Source organism: Papio anubis, chromosome 2 (assembly GCF_008728515.1).
Source record: "Papio anubis isolate 15944 chromosome 2, Panubis1.0, whole genome shotgun sequence".
Classification (NCBI taxonomy): domain Eukaryota; kingdom Metazoa; phylum Chordata; class Mammalia; order Primates; family Cercopithecidae; genus Papio; species Papio anubis.
This window is the reverse complement of record NC_044977.1, coordinates 9,746,893-9,768,474: the sequence shown is the minus strand read 5'-3', so window position 1 is coordinate 9,768,474 and position 21,582 is coordinate 9,746,893. Positions and strand designations below refer to the sequence as shown.

General features: G+C 34.6%; 1 protein-coding gene across 4 annotated transcripts in view; it reads right to left on the bottom strand.

Moving 5' to 3' along the window:
• Positions 1–21,582, bottom strand: part of CADM2 (cell adhesion molecule 2) — a 1,067,553-nt gene that overhangs the window by 454,143 nt on the left and 591,828 nt on the right. The window contains exon 1 of one of the 4 annotated variants that reach the window (XM_017955044.3): positions 14,123–17,155. The exons of the other annotated variants lie outside the window; for them this stretch is intronic. Within the exon in view, the coding sequence (XP_017810533.1) occupies positions 14,123–14,135 (13 nt within the window). The 5' untranslated portion in view covers positions 14,136–17,155. Of the gene's footprint in view, positions 1–14,122; positions 17,156–21,582 lie in introns of those variants that run through there. 4 annotated transcript variants of the gene reach the window in all.

Below are 21,582 nucleotides of genomic sequence, written 5' to 3'. Positions count from 1 at the left end.
CGAATAAACCCCTTCCTTCTCTAACTCGGTGTCTGAGGAGTTTTGTCTGCTGCTCGTCCTGCTACAATACAAGAATTTTAAAATAAATGTTTAGAGTCTGTCAGTATTTAATCACATTTTCCAAAATATGTAACTAAAAGATGTTTTAAGCAATATTAAACACATTATGAAAAGTACTATTATTTAAGTTTTAGCAGATATTGATTAGGTTTGTATCATTTTCATCAAAGAGGGGAAAACTGTCTAATCAGCTTTGCTGCTTTTAAATGTTTTGTTTTTATTGAAGTTTAATAAGACTTTCCAATAGCTTCAGATTTTAAGATACACTTTCGACAAAAATCTCTTTTGATTCAAAATAGTACATTCTAACAGCTTGATTACCTTTAATATTGTCTACATTTCAGGAGTTGAAACTAATAATTAATTTTAAAAGCACAGATTTCTAGCTCCTGTAGGTATCAAAACATTTTAATTGCTTTGATAGTTTGTTTTGCGCTATCCTACAATCTCTGGAGAGTTGGAAACTAAAATATCAGTGGCACATAGATGAAACATACAAGCAAGATATAGAATAAAAATGTGATTTGCGAAGAGACAAATATGCACATTACATTCAGATTTGTGCTAATAAATAACATTTAAGATATGTATCTATCTAGACAAGCACACAAGGCAGTTATCTTGCATTATTGCACAGCATTACTGTAGTACTAAGAAGACTTAGATTACTTTAAGATCGTATCTAACCTTCAAAGTACCATACAGATTTAAGAGCTGTATAAGCTTCTTATGTTTACTTACTTATTGTATACAGCAATTTTTAAATCTTGATAGTATTGTGCATATAATATTTTTCTTCTTTTCTCCCATCTCCATAAAACATGACAATATCACATATACTACTGAAATCCTCAGCAATAGAAGGCCTTATCTACAAAGAAAACTTTCAGAACTTCTGGTCTATTCCCATTTATATATCAAGAATATATTCAAGGCCGGATGTGGTGACTCATATCGGGAGAACCCGCTCCCTGTGGTTAACGTGGGTTCTTTTCTATTTCCTAAGTGTCTCAGCTGGTTTGAGAAATAAAGGGAAAGAGCACAAGAGAGAGAAATGTAAAGCTGGGTGTCCGAGGGAGACATCACATGTCAGCAGGATCCGTGATGTTCCCCCAGCCGGAAAACCAGCAAGTTTTTATTAGCGATTTTCAAAAGGGGAGGGAGTGCACGAATAGGGTGTAGGTCACAGAGATCACATCCTTCACAAGGTAATAAAATATCACAAAGCAAATGCAGGCAGGGCGAGATCACAGGACCACAGGATGGGGCGAAATTCAAATTGCTAATGAAGTTTCCAGCATGCATTGTCATTGATAACATCTTATCAGGAAACAGGGTTTGAGAGCAGGTAAGCTGTCTGACCACAATTTATTAGGTGGGGATTTTCCCATCCTAGTAAGCCTGGGAGCGCTACAGGAGACCGGGGCTTATTTCATCCCATCGGCTTCAACCATAAAAGACCGGAGGCCTTAAAAAGGGGCCGTCCATAGGCCTATCCTCAGGGCGCGTTCTCTTTCTCAGGGATGTTCCTTGCTGGGAAAAAGAATTCAGCGATATTTCTCCTATTTGCTTATGAAAGAGGAGGAATATAGCTCTGTTCCCTCCGGCTCACCTGAGGCCAGTTCAAAGTTACCTCTCTTGTTCCCCGAACATCGCTGTTATCCTGTTCTTTTTTAAAGATGCCCAGATTTCATATTCAAACACACATGCTCTACAAACAATCTGTGCAGTTGACACAATCACAGGGTCCTGAGGCGACATTCATCCTCCTCAGTTTACAAAGAAGATGACGGGATTAAGAGATAAGTAAAGACAGGCATAGGAAATCACAAGGATATTCATTGGGGAAGTGATAAGTGTCCATGAAATCTTCACAATTTATGTTCAGAGATTACAGTAAAGACAGGTGTAAGAAATTATAAAAGTATTAATTTGGGGAACTAATAAATGTCCATGAAATCTTCACAATTTGTTGTTCTGCCACGGCTTCAGTCGGTCCCTCCGTTCGGGGTCCCTGACTCCCCGCAACAGACTCACACCTGTAATCCCAGCATTTTGGGAGGCCAAGGAGGGCGAATCACTTGAGGTCAGGAATTTGAGACCAGCCTGGTCAACATGGCGAAACCCTGTCTCTACTAAAAATGCAAAAATTAGCTGGGCGTGGTGGGGCATGCCTGTACTCCCAGCTAGTAGGGAGGCTAATGTAGGGGAATTGGGGGATTGCTTGATCCTGGGAAGCAGAGGTTTAATTGAGTCAAGATTGAGCCACTGCGCTCCAGCATGGGCAACAGAGCGATAATTCTACTGTGAAATCATCAAACGTTTCTAGATCAGCACTGTCCAGTGGAACTTTCTGAGATGATGGAAATGTGCTGTAATCTGCCTTAACTGGGCTGCACTGTGCACTTAAAATTTTGTTGTGAGGGTAGATCTCATGGTAAGTGTTCTTACCATAAAAAATGAGGAGGTACATGAAGAAACTTTTGGAGGCAATGGGTATGTTCAATAGCTCGCAGTGGTAGTTTCATGGGTGAATGCTTATGTCCAAATTCATCAATTTGTACACATTAAGTATGTGCAGGTTTAAAAAATATGAATTACTATTTTACATCAATAAAGTTAACTTTTTAAACAACATATGCCTTGTTTTTTATAATTATTACTTTTTTCTTAGAAATATCTTTCCTTAAAAGTATTCACTATTAAATCACTTATTTTAAAACTATAACATTTTTCATTTATGATCTAAATTTAAAAATATTTTATAGCTGATTTTGTGTGTTAGTAATTTGTTCCCTTAGGGATAAACTAAGGTCAAGGTAGGTAGTATGATTCATAAGGTACCTCAAATGAGTTACTCTTAATTGAACTTTGACAGTCAAAAAAATAAAATAAAGTAGTAAAATAAAATATATAAATGAACCAACAGAAAGACAAAATAATAGATATGTATATGGGCCAAGAATGCATAATACATATTTTTCAGAAAAATAAGTATGCTGAAAGCAAAAATAGAAAATAATGATGTCATGATAAATCATATAGCAATTAATTTAAATAGTAGCAAAATTTACCTTAGGGTAAAGAAAAAATTCAAGAGATATTTGGTATGGCGATTTTCAGGAACCAAGTCCATTGTTGGTAATACAAAATGCACAACATAACATTAGTTTTATTATTTGATATTTACTTTAATAAGTCATACAATTGTCTCACAGACATGAAATTATTTTTGTCTATCAAAGCCTCCTGGACCAAAAGAGAAAAAGTGTAACACTTTAAAATCTCATTAATGAAGATATACACTTGTTTAATGTTTTTATTTTCAGAATAAATAACATATTGTGCTTAAATATTACTTTTAATTTCAACTTAGACTATCTGGTCCCTTCTCGTGACAGAAGAGATTCAGAAACTGTATCATGTTTTATTCTCATTGTAAGTTTTCTGTTACACGGGAAAATTATAACCTAGGATATAAAAGGTTCAAAACAGGACAATTCTTGTACTTTGCACCCACCTTATAAGAATTCTAAGTAATACTACACATATTAGCTTAATCTTTGCAGTTATATTACAAAGCATGACTAATTTCTTCAGGAGCTACTCGTCCAAATACCATGTACAAAATGATAAGATAAAGATATCTGAAATATTGACCAAACATTAGAAATAACACAGCATTCAAATACAGTTCTGTGAACTGTTTGCATATTTTGCCAGTCTAGCCATGTCCTTAAATTGGACAATATTAGAATTCATAGAACGATTTTCAGTGGACAATGTAGGCCAGTGGATATTCCACTGTACTAAATAATACGAAGATTTCTAAAGGTGAACATTAGGGCACCTCCACACCTAGCCGCAGCTGCTACTCTAATAGATGAAACCCTATGATTTCATCTGTAACTACTGGTGCTCTATTCAGCCCTAAGAATGATTTGAATAGACACTTCAGTACTGAAATGCATTAGTTCCTACTTCAATTTGTATTATCAACTAGCAGAATAAATGCATGTAAAAGGGCTTGGAGATCCTCGGGAGAAGTACTTGTTAAATGTAACTTGAAAGCAGATTTGAAAATTTTCCCCTTTTAAATTTATTTTCCTAGAGTCCTAATAAATGAAAGCTGGGCTGCTGTCTAGGTTTCCAAGCCACTAGAGCTTGATTGTTTTCTATTTGTTTCAGTGTTTAAAGCCAACAAAAGCTGCATTAAAACTGACGGTGCCAAGTAGCAACAAGCATACTTTAAGCATAGCTAATGTATGAACCCATAGCCCCAGGTTATAATATTTCAAATACAACAGAATGTAGAGGCCAGGCTCTTTGTCATGGCATTTTATAAATAAAGCATTTTTAAATATAGTATATTTATGAAAACAAAAAACCTCACTAATAACTAAAAACAGAATGCTAACTGGGTCATAGGCTCTCTGTCTTTTTGCATTTCTGTCACATATTTATTTCTTGTACCATTATCTAATGTAAATGAATGCTTCAATACAAATGTATTCTCTCTCTTTTTACTTCTATAACACACTCACACATAAAGTTGGTTCTATTGCTTTCTCTCTAGCTCTCTAAAATATTTTTCATTATAGTCATTCACATCTCTGCCAGTTACTTTAGGGACAACAAAACATTTACTGCCTGCTCTTTCCACCCCAAAACATGAAAAACACAATTATATTTTCAAAGGCTTTTGAATTCACTGTTACATCTATTTTAATATTTTGCTTAAAGAAACAAATAAATTATTTCAGTTAATTAAGGCTAGGGAATTTCATATTTTCTTAACCCTAATTTCATTCAAGATAAAAACTGTTATGTTCTAACTTCATGAGATTCCTTAGGCTTTGAGTCAGGCAAATGGAGTATCTTTAAGAATCTGTCCATTTGTTATGTTAAATATTTTCAATTACCTTTGAACTATTCTCAGGTTGACAATGCAAATATTTCAAAGATTACAGTTTTAAAGAATAAGACTGAGAAATCTGAGATTACAACTACTGTTTTAAAGAATTTACATCAGCAAATATGTAACCAGCAATAGCCAGGATATGAAATACATCCTTGGGATATTTAACTACGATCTGCTTTACCTTTTTTTTTCAGTCACTATATTCAGCTGATAAAACTCCAATGTTAATCTTCAATTAACCTATATTAATTTGTCTAATGATTAGCAGAAATAAATCTCGATGTGTTTCTGCAGTTGTGCCTCCATCTGTTCATATGAGGGAACGGGTGACAATGAGAATTATTTCAGGTATTTGGAAAGAGTCCTTGACCCAGTTAATAGATAACATAAATTTTCTCATCCGATTTCCTACTGCTTAGTACCCTATAATGCAGAGATTCAAAGCCTCATAAAGTCTAAAGTCCCCATTGGAACATGACCTCGACAAATGCTCAAATGTATTTACTTTTATATCAGATATTTTAGAAAGTAGTAATTTTTTATTCTGTGAATCACAGCAGCACCCAATGTCTTATCTACGTGTTTCTGTTTATTCTGTGTGTAGATAATGCCTCTTACACATTTCTATTTGCCGATCACTAGGAACAATTCTTTAGTCCATATTTAAGTCGGAAGCAAATGCTCTAGGACGATAGAAATCTCTCACCAAGGCCAAGAGCACAGATACGATACCTTTTGCAGTAGTTGTTATACTAATAATCATCTGATCCACTCTGTTCATTTTACAGATGAAAAAATAGAGGATCTAGAATTTTCCTTGAAAGAGCTGGTATTCAAAAGTCAAAATCTCGATTTGATTTTTCTTTAATGTTAGTGCCTAAACTTTCAAACAAATAAAATCTTATTAAAAGGAAAGTATCTAACATCAAGATGTGTATTAATGTACAAATAAATGGAAAAATATAAAAGCCATGTTCAAATAAAATAGGGAAAAATAGCAACCGAAATGCAGAAGTCACGACACTGGCCGCTGGGAAAGCCCTGAGGCCGACAGAATACAGGTTTTCGGAGTCCCTTAAAAATCAGCAAACTCACACGAGAACAGAGAACCAAACACCACATGTTCTCACTCATAAGTGGGAGTCGAATAATGAGAACACATGGACACGGGAAGGGGAACATCACTCACTGGGGCCTGTTGGGGGGTGGGAGGCTAGAGGAGGGACAGTGTTAGGACAAATACCTAAAGTAGATGAGGGATTGATGGGTGCAGCAAATCACCATGGCATGCGTATACCTACGTAACAAACCCGCACGTTCTGCACATATACCCCAGAACCTAAAGTATAATGATAAAAAAAAAAAAATCCAGGACTCAAAAATTCATCATTGAGGCAGTTTCTCAAGCTATATTCTTACCTAAATTCATGAATATGATACTGTCATACTCACCAACATACATGCTTTTTCTTGTTTCCATCAAGGTCTAGATATAAAAATACTGTTGACCCAAAATCATGAAAAACAGTTAAATTCCATCCTCCAACCTGTGATTCCTGCGGGCATAAGTTCTGTTCAGTTACTAAGTCTGTGGTTACAGTAATTTTTTCCTTCTATTCACATCATTGATGGCTTGAAAGCAGCTCCTGGAGAATTTGCTTTTAAGGAGCCGAACTGAGATGACTATTCAATGGGTCAACTGTGTTGCATTTTTCTTAGCAGTGGATGTGAAAGAGTAGATGTTGAGAGAATCACTTCATCTTCGGTCTGTCAAATTCTTTGTAATAATGATCAATTACAGTGAAACTCTGATCATTAGAAACCTGTTATTTCTCTACAGTTTTTCTCTCTTCTTGTGTTTGCATTAGATAATAATATATTTTATCAATATTCTGTTTTCTATCTTGTTATACTAAATCTAAATTAATTCATCATTTTTAAATCACATTATAAATTTACTCTCTGCAAACATTTGCTGGATGACTATAAATCAATTCTTGACATTATTTTAAAATAATATTTATTTGAAAATCATCTTTTATTTCAATCAAGTCTTTCTATATGTTATAATGAATCCAAAAAGTTACCTGATTTTTAAAAATTTGGTTTCTTTTGTGTTTCATTGCCTGTCCTATGCCTGTTCTATGGTCTTACTAAATTTCTATTAGACAATCTGCTACTTAGATGCACATTTCTTCTCATCAGTTCCTTCTCTCAAATACTGAGATTATTTTCTCTATATAGAATTCATTGGGAACAAAGTGTATTTTACAAGTATTATTAGATCTTTTGCTGTGACTCACTCCCTTGCAGATGGTACACATCTGAAGGGGCTCTATTCTAGCTAGCAAAGATCCAGCTGATGCTCTGAAAAATTATTCTCTCTCGGTGAAAAGTTAGTTTGCCACTGCCTTCCCTGCTGCATTATTAAACACGAAGGAGTGATTCCCTTAATCCCAACCATCTGCTCTTCCCCAACTAAAAAGTGAAAACATCCCCTTGTGTTTACAAATGTTGCTGCTAAAGCTTCACAAATTATAAGAGATGGTGGTGAAATTTCCGTATATACTACAAGATCAAAACAAAATCCTAGTCACCATAAATCTGTAAAAAATAAACCAAATTTATATTACACCATAAACCCAACTGTGTTTTAATGTAATGCAATTATATTTAAACTGCAGCCTCAGAATGTAAATTATTTTAGCATCTCAAGTATAATATTTGCATTTTAAATATACTCCCACTTGTCCAGACCTCCAAAAGTGCATACTCTAAGAAAATGGATCATCTTCAATTCTTTTTAATTTTCACAGATTTGTGGAGTGCACAGAATTTTAGCATCAGTAAAGGTTCAGTTTCATTGAAATTAAAGCAAGACAAAACATCCAACTGCTCAGATGAATAACAGGCTTAAAAGGGCTAAAACTGGAAAGGAGTGTCAAGGGTCTCACAGCAAATTGTTGATTTTTCAGGAAAGTCACTTATACTGAAATATTACTAGGCAAGACTTGTGATAGCACATCTGACCAAACTCTTATTTTCCTCACAACACTGGAAACCAGAATTATTCTAGCTTAAACACTATAGAATGCCAATCAACCAATTAACCAAAAATAAGACAGGCAAAAAAAAAAAAAAATGAGTTTCCAAATAATTTCATTTCATATTCATTTTTTAAAATATTGAGTATAGTATAACCTAAAAACCTAAAATTCTCCTTTTTTTGTTTATAGCATGAAGATATTTCCATTAATTTTATTTTTGTTGAAGATCAGTTGCTTTAGCTTTCCTCTAGGTCTTTGTCAATAGACTAATTTCTATTTCATAGAGTTTATTCCTTTTGTGCTTAGCAAATAATTCCTTATCACCTATGTTCCAGACCCTTTTCACCCATTATTTTTCAAAGCCTTTCCTTTAATTCTTGTCCCTAAATGTTTATTTTTCATTCTGTAACGTTCAAAAACATTCATTCTTGCTTAAATGGAATTTGTATAATTAATTTTTTTATTGTCACAGTACCCAGTGAATAAAAAATTATGTTTCCTTTCCAACAGTCTCGCTTTCAAGTCTTCTTTCAATTCACTCTAACGTGCCATGTGTGTATTTTTCTAGTGCATTTACCTGTCCTAGTGATTTTTTTTGCTTTCAGTCTGAAAGTTTGAATTATTTAGATAATGAGTTCATTGTGGTCAAGTACTATAACACACTTGCCTACTTACAGCTTCCACACTTGTTGCCCCAAAACTTCACTTCTGGGTTGGTATTTGTGACAAACTATTCTCTCTACCTTAGCATAGTCTTTGTCATATGTCAAAGGCCACTTCTGCATGAGTTTTACTAGCAAAATATATTTCCCTAGATGATTTTCTATTTTTCTGCTTGGCTCTATTTGTTCTAAAAAGTGTTTTAACCTGGATCTGGCGAACTGTACAGATAAAAACTTCTGTACATGTGAACCGTCCATGACCAGCAAGCTAATGGTTTCATTTCATATGTATTACCATGTAGATAAATATACTCTCTGTGAATCTGCTTTTATATACCTTTCACAAAAGTGTCTCTTAAGATAATACTGTATATCCGTTTCTTTTTGCTTATACCTAGTCATAGAAATACCACTGTTTCATAGTTCTTTACCTGGCTAACCAAATGGCATTTTCCCTTAAATCTAATAAGTTTATTTTCATTTCTGTATTTTACTTACTCCTCCCATAATATATTTTCAGTAAATTTGTTCTTATTCCTTCTGAAAGCTCACTGTTCTTTTTTATAAATTCCCAAACTAAGGTCCACCAAATTTTATGTAATTTGATCAGGAAATTGCCAATGATTACAACTGTATCTATTTTATTATAAAAAGTACAATTTCAAAATAATTTAACAAATTTCTTCTTAACAGAAGCAAAGAGAAAATTGGATGTCAATATCAATACTACAAATATTTCTTTGTTCTTGCCTCTGGGTTCCCTATGCATATGTCCAGGTGTTATCGTATTTATACACTATGTTCGGCCAACTATAAGGCCTGTGTTAGACCTGCCTACAGGATGCTAGTGAGGCATGGAATCTGGTACCTATGACAGAACAATTCTGAGACTGGGAGTCAGGTACCAGAGGGTGATCGTCGGCTGGTTAGGGTTAAGTGGTCCTGCAGCTAGTCAGTAGTGCAGCTGATTTTTACTTGTTGACTTTTCTATTGGACCATAACTTCCTTCTGGAATGAAATGCATCAATCCAATACCACTGTGCCTAAGTAATTGAGGTTTTAGGGTCAGACTCAAATATTACCGCAGGAGAACTAAAAGCACATGGGAGCTCTCAAACAAGGTTGCAACTCTCACATCTGGGCAGTTAGTCAAGCAAAACATTGAAGCGGTAAAATGAAATATTCATTACACTCTGACACCCCCAGCCTCCTCCCCACACACAAACATGTCTCTCTCCTTTAGAGTATTCCCTCACCACTCCCTTTATCAAAATCTTTCCTAAGGACTGGCTCTCATGAACCCATTCATACTAAATTGTATAACTCTGACATAATGCACAGCCTTTGACCCTCGCTGTGGTGCTTATATTTTAATAAGAATAGCCATTTGGGAAACACAAGACCTAAAAGAATAAGCTTTTACCAGGGAAATATTTAATGCAATCTTCCAGCAGTGGATGAAATGAACAGGCATCCTCAAGACTCAAAATCCCACTTTGTCAGCAGTTGCCTCCCACTTGTTGCCTTGTTCTACTGTCTAATCTAATTGGTTCTCTGGGCAGGTGCACTATTTGCACCTACCATAGTGTATGCCCTGATGCTGACATTTACCTTTGCTTACTGGCCTCAAAATGTAGCCAGAATAATCCCTCTAACATACTGTTGTTACTGGAAACATAAGTTTAAGCTCTCTGATTTGCTGAGTAGGGCTGCATTAAAAAAATCAGCACACAGCAGAGCTAAAGATGATACAGAGGTACTTAGATGAAAACAGACAATTTTGCAGCAGATTGCCTAACATATTGGCAGTTCTCAAATCAGATGAAATAAGTTTCAGAAAGTTATTTAGCATGAAGAATACATTATTAAATTCAACGTATAAAATGTTAATGCGGATCTGCTGGCTCTTATTGCTGCTTGGGTGCATTCCTCCCTTTTGCAACACTGTATCATAAACTTAACTGTCAGTGTGGGGTAAGCATTTCCCCTCCAATCAACTAGCATAAATGCTTTTTAGACATCATCTCTGCACCCTTAACCACACAGGCCACCATACATCTCTACTAAAATTAAAACGTCAGAATTTTAGAATAAAATTTGACTATGCACCATCAACAGCGGTCATATTTTTTAACAATGTTGTATCTTTTTGTTACCTGGATATATGTTTTTAAATAATATTTGCTGGCAGTTATGACAGGTGATCGATGCATCATTTTCTGTGACAATTTATTTCTGAAATGAGTCAAGATTGGGTTTTACCAATTACCCCTTCTTAAGATTTTGCCATCCATGCACGGTGGTTAATGCCTGTAATCGCAGCATTTTGGAAGGCTTGAAGCAGGTGAATTCCTTGAGCCCAGGAATTGGAAAGCAGCTTGGGCAACATGGCAAAACCCAGTTTTTACAAAAAATACAAACAAACAAACAAACCAAAAAACACCCAAAAACCTAGCTGGGGATGATGGCATGTGCCTGTAGTTCCAGCTACTCAGGATGCTGAGGTGGGAGGATAGCTTGAGTCCTGGGAGTCGAGGCTGCAGCGAGCCAAGATCACACCACTGCACTCCAGCCTGTGTGACAGAGCAAGATCCTGTCTCGAAAAAAAAAATGTCATTGAACTGAAATCTATTTACATAATTTTATGGGCACAATGTTTCTTGTTGCCATTATGGAAGAGGCACTTCAGAATTTTCAAATAAGCTCATGAAGTAGGGACAGCCATTTGGTACATGGTTAAAGCAAAGACAAGACGAATTCTGTGCATACCCAAGGATCATAGGGGTTGTCTGTTTAGTGTGACTCACTAGGAATTCTAGGATTGGCACCTTACTTTAATATATATTCAGTGGCAATCCATGTCAAGACAATTTTCCCACTGAGAGATCTGAATTCTTTACCTAAGACGTTTCATTTTGAATAAGGATGAGGTGCTCCCTGTCTGGATTCTTTAATTCCTAGAAAAACACATGACTTGTGAATATACCCTACTATTACCGGAACAAATAAGATTTTTCTTGTTTGCTCAACTTTTTATGATCGATAAATAATGTGTGACTTGGGTCGCTGTATTTTTTACATCCTGGGCTTCGTTTGTGTCTAACTTCCTATCTTTTCTCAGAGATAATGGCCTAGTAACTTCTACTGACCATTCAATTCCTGCCAGGCACTATCTCATCTACAAATATTTTCAGTCCCTACATATTCCTGATGAAGTAGCCCATTTTGCAAATTAGAAAGCTAAATCTCAGGAAGACTGGCAGGAATAATAATAAAACTTCAAATGTATGACACCACAATAACTTTATCAAAATGAATTCTATCTACTATTTCTTCTTTGTTTGGTCTTCCATGTACTGAAATTTCCATGTGGCAAGCATGCCACCTCTCATTAGGCCATTTTCATGATTCTCCATAGGCTGAAAGTTAAGTCCTTACCCAGTGGAAAAACATTAGGTCTACTCACTAGAATGTGGGGACTATTTCAGGGGATTCAGTTGCTGGAGTGTCATGGATACTTTTCTCTTTTGTAATAAAGTTATTCAGAGATGATACTCAACATTGGATTTTCAAGATGCTACTTATTGAAGTTGTGCGGTCAAATCGAGCAAAACTGTTTTCATTAAAAGTAATGGTAAAAACCACAGTTACTTTTGCACCAACCTAACAGATTTATTAATATATGTGACTTTAAAATAGCCACATCTGTTTGTATTTTAACTGATATTTGTGCTTCCAATAATAAATTTTAATGCTACCGCAAAAATGGAAATATTTGTAACCATATTTATTTTGCAAAACATCCTTTCTAATGAAATCTAAATGGGAAATAGCAATTGTGTTATGAAATATTGGACTTGTAATTATCATTTATTTTTCCTTGTTTCATTCACATTTTCATTAAGAGAAATAGATACGTTAGAGTTTGCAAAGAAAATCTGTGTGCTTTATTCTAGTTTTTCTGTTTTTGTTTTTGTTTTGTTTTAACGAGGCTTTTGCTATGAATTGCTTAGAATTTGATTTATCCTGGATAAATGGAAAGTAATTCACCCTAAGAAGACTGTGAAACTGTTTTGTCTCAGCAGGCTCCATTGTGAAAGCCCAGCATGAGCTAGGGGGATGCAAGACAGGCCATGCTGCAGCAGACTGTTGCGGTACATTTTAAATGTTCATGAATTACTATCAGTGGATGATGGGTAAAAAACCGGACAAATGTGAACAGCATGAACATCAACCACACTTTAATTAGTGATGGCTTCCCAGTAAACAAAATCACACATTGAACTGTAGAACAAAATCCCTGGAAGTGCAGCTGAGATTAATTTTATTTTAGATGGGACTCACTAAGCAGTATCATATCCATTAAACAAACGATACCATTTATGTTTATATGGGTAAAGTTTACTAAGAGCTGTCACACCTGTATTATCTTATTTGATCTTTACAACAGCCCTGTGAAATAAATGAGGCATTTATTTTCCCCCATATTGTAAGATCATAAGGCTCAGTCCGCTAAAGTAACTTACGTTAACATGGTGATTTTCAAAAGGGACCAAACCTATTTCTCCAAACTCCCAATCTCTATTATTTTGTCTCTGGTAGCATCTTTGAAATTAGCTGCTTTTAGAACACAGATATTCTACAAAGCACATTTTGATAAATGTTTAAAATTGTTACAGTAGATCCCCCTTATCCTCGGAAGGTATGTTTCTTTTTTTTTTTTTTTGAGACGGAGTCTCGCTCTGTCACCCAGGCTGGAGTGCAGTGGCGCGATCTCGGCTCACTGCAAGCTCCGCCTCCCGGGTTCCCGCCATTCTCCTGCCTCAGCCTCCCGAGGAGCTGGGACTACAGGCGCCCGCCACCGCGCCCGGCTAGTTTTTTTGTATTTTTTAGTAGAGACGGGGTTTCACCATGTTAGCCAGGATGGTCTCGATCTCCTGACCTCGTGATCCGCCCGTCTCGGCCTCCCAAAGTGCTGGGATTACAGGCTTGAGCCACCGCGCCCGGCCCGGAAGGTATGTTTCAAGACCGTCAGTGGATGCCTAAAAGTGCACATAGTACCCAATCCAATATATATTATGTTTTTTTATACCTACATTCCTATGATAGAGAATTCGAGATGAAACAGCAAAACCAGCAGGAATTTCCTTTTACTTCTTCACAATTTCATGAAGAGCCATTCTTACCAGAGATCTTACAAACCTCATCGTACGATACATATATTTTTTCTCTTTTCAACTAACAACTTTCACCGTTTCACTAAAAATGAAGCACTTTATGGCTTCTCTTTGGCATATCTGAATTGCCAGCATCACTAATTTTGCACTTTGGATCCACTATGGATCCAAAATACAATAAGGGTTACTTGAACACCAACACTGTAATATTTCCACAGTCGATCTGATAACCAAGACAGCTACTGAGTGACTTACAGGCAGGTGGCATCAACAGTGTGGATATGCTGGACCAAGGGATGATTCAGGATCCGACTGCATGAGATTTCATTACACTGCTCAGAATGGCATGCAATCTAAGACGTATGAATTGTTGATTTCTGGAACTTTCCATTTAATAGTTTTCAACCGCAGTTGAAGGCAGTTAACTGAAACCATGAAAAGTGAAACCGCGGCTAAAGGGTGACCACTGTACTTTTGATTTCACAAATCTCTCTTCAAGTTTATTCTCTGATGAAGATTAAATGTAACTGATAAAATCTTTATCAGTTCCCACAAGGAGTTAGCTTAGAAGTGGCACAAGCTTTAAATTTCAGGAATGATGGAATTAAACGACAGGTTCTTGAGGTAATTATGTAAGAACTGTCTGGGTTGTAACTTTCAGATGCTACAAGCAGAGCCAATCTGTCTCAGAATTCATGAAAAATTAAAAATAGTGTGCTTCCCTTACAAAGACAATGCACGTTCCAATACCTCTTATTTTTATTTTCTTTTCCAAGCCAATTTTGGCCATGTGAACTTTGGGAAAAAAAGGGGGAAGTACATTTTCACACTACTAACATTAAATACATTAAGTTGGTGTAGGCAACTTAAATGTTACATCTTTAGGAAACTTGGGAAATTTAATTATCCCCTTTTGAGGGCAAGCACCACAACATATATTTATAAACAAATAAAACCAAGTAGTTAAGTCTTGGAATTTCTTTGCATTACTGTAGATAAACAGGTAACATAATATTATTTGCATATTATTTGTGTTTAAATTTGAACTTTATATCTTAGTATAAAAATGAATCCAGCCAGAAGTGATTAAGGTAGAGGGATTAATTTCCTCTAGACTGAAATATACAGAATGTTCCCAGTGGAATATTATCAGTATTCCACAGACTGCTTTCCTGACACCTGCATTTTTCTTGGTTTTTATTTAAAATGTGAGGCTCTGAAAACTAGATCATTAAATATTACAACTGAAGTATACACATATTATGTGTTTATATGTATATATAAAAGCTAGATGACCATAAAGCTAAATTTACACTAACCAAAAATAGCTCCTCAATTCTACTAATCACAAATAATATTTTTGCATAATTTTAACAATACGCCAAATTGCATCACAAATAAAGGGTAGAAAGTAATTTTTTGAATCTATGGATATCCTCATGAATAGGCTAAGTAATCTTAACAAATGCATACATTTAAAAATACAAGTGGTAGTCGTTATATTGGGAAATTTTCTATTGTTGGAATTTTCAAATTTAATTATATTTCAAAATCTCAGTATTTCATAATCTTGATTTGATAAGCGTTCTGCTTATTTTCGAATGGTTCTCTTTAAAAAATATAATTTCATGCTAATATTTCTTGCTGGAACACATTGATTTCAAGTGATTTTTAATATATGGAAATTATTAGAACTGATAACATTCATAAATCTATTACCCTTTTTAAGAGGTTTGGTTGTTGTTTTATAGGTTATTTAAAAGTTTTTTTTTTGTCTCATTTGCTCCTACATTTAATGATAATGTATTTAAAAATAAACATCTTCTATATTCTTATTGAAGCTTTTAAAAGTTTAGTTTCAACTATCTAGAATGATTCTAAAATGAAACCATTTGATCAGTTTCCACTATGTTTCCAAAGCTTTTCATATTGACTTTATTGTTTTTAGAGTGATAATGGCTAGAGATGCGCAAAATATATAAGGGTCACCCTCCTGTGACCACTTACTATTGCTTTAGTTGGAGAGTCGTTTCCAGAAAAGAAGTCCTTAACTTGAGATATCCAATTCTAAAGAACAGTGTGAATATGGTGAAGTTCACCTTTGGCAACCTAGGAAAATATCCAACCCTGGTTCTAAAAAATTATTTATACAAACTGGCTGACTAAATGAGTGAATTAAGCCATCATCAATTTAACAGAGACCCAAATTTACAAAGCCATACACATCTCATGCTTTTAGAGTTCTTACAACAGCTGCTTCTGTGGTACTAAAGACATGTAGGACTCAAAGACTGCCAGTTGTCATGAAGTTCAGGAATCTATTTGAACTTCATTCTTAATGTATAGTAAATAATAATTTAAAAAACCCACCAACATACATTCAGCACTTCCTATGCACCAGGCACTGTCCTAAACACGTAAGTAATTTATCTCTTTCAGTCCTAAACATTTTTTTTTTCTTTTTTGGGGAAGGTATTATTATGACCCTTATTTTACGAATTTGGAAACTAATGCTCAGAGAAGGTAGGTAAATGACTGGCCAACCGTCATCAACAAGGATGTGGTGAAGCAGAGAGTCTACTCACCCATTTCATTCACTCTATTAGATCACTAGCATTTGTACAAATACTTTCCAAGATAAATAGCTGATAACTCTATTTTTAGTACTTTCTATTGTCTAATTATGTCTGCCAAGAGTTCATAGGTTATGCCCAGTTCCCAATGTGATAGTATTTGCAGGTGGGGCCTTTGGGAGTTAATTCTGTTTTGCTGAGATTAGGAAGATGGGGCCCTCATGATGGGATTAGTGCCCTCATGAGAAAATAAACCATAGAGTTTGCTCTCTTGCCATCTTCCATGTAAGAACACTGCCAGAAGGCAGTTGTTTATAAGCCAGGAAGAGAGCCCTCAACAAAACTTGAGAATATCTGTTGTTGAAGACATCAACAGCATTTATTTAGTTATGACAGCCTGTGCTAACTAAGACAGTGCCCATATACTTCTTCTGTAATAAACCATCTCTAAAAATCTCATTTACCAAGCAGATCAATGAATCAGTTATCATCTGCTAGAACAACTTTGGGATTCCACTGATTTATTCACCTAATTATGCTTTCTGGCTCATTGTTATTTTTCATGCTTCCTTATATTTTATTGGGTTTTATTTTCTCTCAAAATTTTAGAGTGACTCTATTATTGGAACTTCAAATTAAAGGCCAGGCATGGTGGTTCATGCCTGTAATCCCAGCATTATGGGAGGCTGAGGCAGGCAGATCATGAGGTCAAGAGATCGAGACCATCCTGGCCAATACAGTGAAATCCTATCTCTAATAAAAATAAAAAAATTAGCTGGGCATGGTGGCGGGTGCCTGTAGTCCCAGCTACTTGGGAGGCTGAGGCAGGAGAATTGCTTGAACCTGGGAGGTGGAGGTTGCAGTGAGCAGAGATAGCACCATTGTACTCCAGCCTGGCGATAGAGTGAGACTCCATCCAAAAAAAAAAGAACTTCAAATTAAATAGCATGATTTAAAATTCATCATAACCACATTACATACTTAAAACCTTCAGTTCACCTTTTTTTTTTTTTTTTGAAGTCTAAATACCCGAAAATCACTAAGAACTTAAGATGTCTGATAATGTCTTTATTTGGCTTCACTTTTGTCTAGATATTGCCCAGGTAATTATCACATCGCTGGAAGGCAAAGAAATGATAGCCCAGTTTTCTATGTATGAGTAAGTTTACTCAGTTGCAGGGATTATTGGGCAAGCTCTCAGGTGTTACAGGGTTCAATTTAAATGCCCTCTTAAAGTAAAGGTAGTTTAACAAAAAAATGGTTTGTAATTGTGCTGCAAATACAAAAAAGAAAAAATTATACTTTTAACATGACTAGATAGCCTGAAACATGATTACCCCCTCATAGATCCTTTTATTCTCTTGCTTCATATGTTCTTTTTCACCCTCAAAGTCCTTTTTTTTTTTTTCTTGAAACAACCTTGACTTTTTTAGGAAGAATTTTTTCTAATTCTTACATGGTTCTGTTTAACATGTATAACAAGAGAGAATGACTGTTTTTATTCCCATAAGCCTCAATGTTTAGACATCAGCTTCTTCCTCAAAATAGGTATCATAAATATTTATGCATAGGGCTAGTGTAGTATATAATATTTCTGTTGTTTGTTGGTTGGCTTAATGAATGAAAGAGGACATCAAAAAAGTTTTAGAAGAACTTTCAAATGTGGACATGAATTACAACTAAAACAAATGTATGTGCAATGTAAATTCATGTGATTAAAGTCATTTTAAAAATTAGACATGTTTCTAAACATAATGTGCAAAGTAATCATAAAAATAATCTATGGGAACATTTCACATAATGTTAATTTATGTTCAGTAGTCTCAACAAGTAAAAACAAAAAGTCAAATGTCCTACTAGACTTCAAATATGCTTCTCCATTTTAAATCTGTGTATATACAAATCAAGATCTTTGTATATTGGAATGAATCTACATATAATAGTAAAAATAATAGCTAACATATTGTAAGCTTTTAGCATTTAACAAACTCTGTTCTAAACAAACTTAGTTATCACAAGTTAAATATGCAAACAGAAGATTATTATAAAATAAAATTTGACAGTATTTTGCAAGATTTTTGTAACAGGATTCATTCTGCATTGTAGTTTTAACGAAATTCTGAATTTGTTAATGGAATAATATCAGGAAACTCACCTGACAAATTTCCATTTATCAGAAGACTTTTATTTGATACCAGGAAAGATAGCAAAAATAGGTCATTATTTAGGTCAATTATACCAAGACCCTCCCTGGAATAAATCATATCTATATTTGAAAAAGGAAATTTGATTAGTAATTTATGCAATGCTAATTAGTTTTTAGCCACAAGCCACCTTTCCCACCCGCATCACCCTTTCATTCCAATACCGTTGGGTTAGTTCTAATTTTATTCTGAAAGTTGTTTAACCTAAAATGTCTTTAGGGGATAATTTTCTAACCACCTTTTAAACTACCACCCACAGTTTCTCACAAACTAAGATCCATCAGAAGGTTATTTCTTCTTGTTATTATTTTTTTCTTAAATGGAACAAAAGAAATATTAAACATGAATGACGTTAGACAATTTGATACATTCTATTGAAGATATTGTCCTCCTGAATATACAATGGGATAAACTGCTTCTAAATTCTAGGTTGATAGCATTGTAGTAAATAACTGAAATGATTAAATGGGTCAATAAACAACATACATTTCAAAGTTTCCTGGTTTTAAACGATATTAATGATCTTAATTTGAAATAATTGGTGTAAACCGAGATTATGTAAATGATTTCTTGCCATCCTCAAAATGCTGATGTCAAAGCCATTGACAATGATTTAGCTGAGTAAAAACAATGGATTTATTTGCATTTCTAAGGCATGTATAGAACAAGAAATCTGTGTCATGACTTCTTCCCATATGTGTATGTAAACATACACATTTTCTGCAGGATGTACATGTACACATTAATGTGCACACACATGCACATACATGCACATGCACAAACATATAAATACATATGTATACATATAAATACAATATACATATTTATATAAATCTATATATCTATATAAATTAGATATCTATATAAATCTTCATAAATTAGAGACCTATATTGAACCTATATTTTTCTACACAAGGCCATTCATTATTTTAAATGTTTCATTAGGTCACTGGCACTTACTTTTTATATTATTAATGTTATCTTAATAATTTTAGTAACATTTAAGAATTTAATTTTACGATTATATTCTGAAAATCAAAAGTAAGTGTAATTACTCAGAATAAATCAATAGCTATTTCATTGCATGTTAACAAACTTGACTCTATCATTAAGCAATAGGGAGCCATGAAAGGAACTGACTAAATTTGCATTTTAGACAAGTCAGCGTAGCAGCCTTGTGCATGTTGAAATTGCTGGTCAGAAAGACCCATTAGGATGCCGTTGCATGAACACATTTGAGAAATGGTTAGGTTGTAAACTAGGCAGTGATTGTGAAACCAAATGGGTCTGAGGAAAGTAAGGATGAGGAATAAAGAAAAGAGTCCTAGAGTAAATGGATGCCTGGGATTCAACTGACTGATACAAGGAAATTAACAAAATGAGAAAGAATGAAGGAAAGTAGGATGGTATATTTTTGGAGGATTGGGTTTTAAAAATTATAAATTAAGTTCATGACTCAAATTTATTTGCTCAAATCTACTTATACAAATATCTTGCAGATTAGTTTCCTTAGATATTACCACTGGATCTAGAGGTACCTAGAAAATATTTTATTTATTTATTTACTCTTTTTTTTTTAAGGAGAAGATAAAACACAATTTGAAATTAGCTTCAGACTTTCAGCAGCTGTAAGACATCAACAACCCAGTTTGTGCTTTAATACTTCCAACACTGTGGCTGCTAATTTGAAACATTTTACACTTTGTTAAATTTTAAACGTTTTCCACCTTTTAAATTTAAAATACAAATAAATATAATGGAAACGTGTGAATGACTGGACTTTACAATCACAGATGTGAGGGTATAAAGCTGATATCAGTAGCAACAGAAATTAGAAACTAATCACCAGTAATGTTAGATAAAGATGACATAGAACAGAATATCTAATCTGATTTAATTGAAATTTAAATTCATAGTATGCAAAAGAATAAGAATACAATCATCGTTTCCTGCTTTATCAGTGCACACAAGTACTATCAGGTTGTATAATCACATTCCATTGCAAGGTATCATGATGCTGTTTCATGAAGAATAGCTAGAGAAAGTGATGCTGACGAATAAATTATGGTTTCAAGTGCTTGAATCGCATATAAATTTACCCTCCAGAAGGGCTGTTAAACAAAAGAACTCTAAAGTCTTGATTTATTTAGAGTATTTTCTTAAGTATGGTCTTTGCCCTGTTTTTAACCTCATTTAACTCTCATTAGAAAACATCTCTCTCGTATCAGTATAAAAACCTATTTTAGAGAAAATCCAGCACCTACTCTCAAAATGATATTGCAAGCTATTTGTTGCTTTCTTCAGAGTTGAGGATGACTGGTGTGTCTTCTGATTTTCATTTCAGAACACACTCTTCGGTAATTTTAGTTTTGTTCTGAAACTACTGCATAACCACCAGTGCATCTGACGATGCGGACTTCCTGCCTGTCATCACATACCTATAAAAAGGAATATGACCGGAGGGCGGAGGTCTCAGTGAGCCGAGATCGCCGCTGCTCTCCACTCTCCAGCCTGGGTGAAAGAGTGAAACTCCGTCTCAATCAATCAATCATCAATCAATAGAAAGAAAAACAAGGAGAGATTAATAGGCAAGATTATAAAAATCTTATAATGTTAGAGGATAATTTTTTAGTGAAACAGAAGACTGATGTGTGGAGAGTGAGCAGAATATATGCTTTCTAAACAGAATATACGTTGTTTTCTTAGACTTGTTCTCCATTTGTCTGATGTTACACAGAATCGTTTATAAAATAATAGTTATAGGACAATTTAAAACCTTTACTTGTTAAAAAAATACAACAAAACACCAATAAAAATAGAGATCACAGATTACAATGCTAAATTTAAGGCATTTAAAATAGGTTTTTAATTTTAAAAATAACACATGAAATATAGATAAGGTGATGTTTGGAAAAAATAAAATATTAAAATATATGTT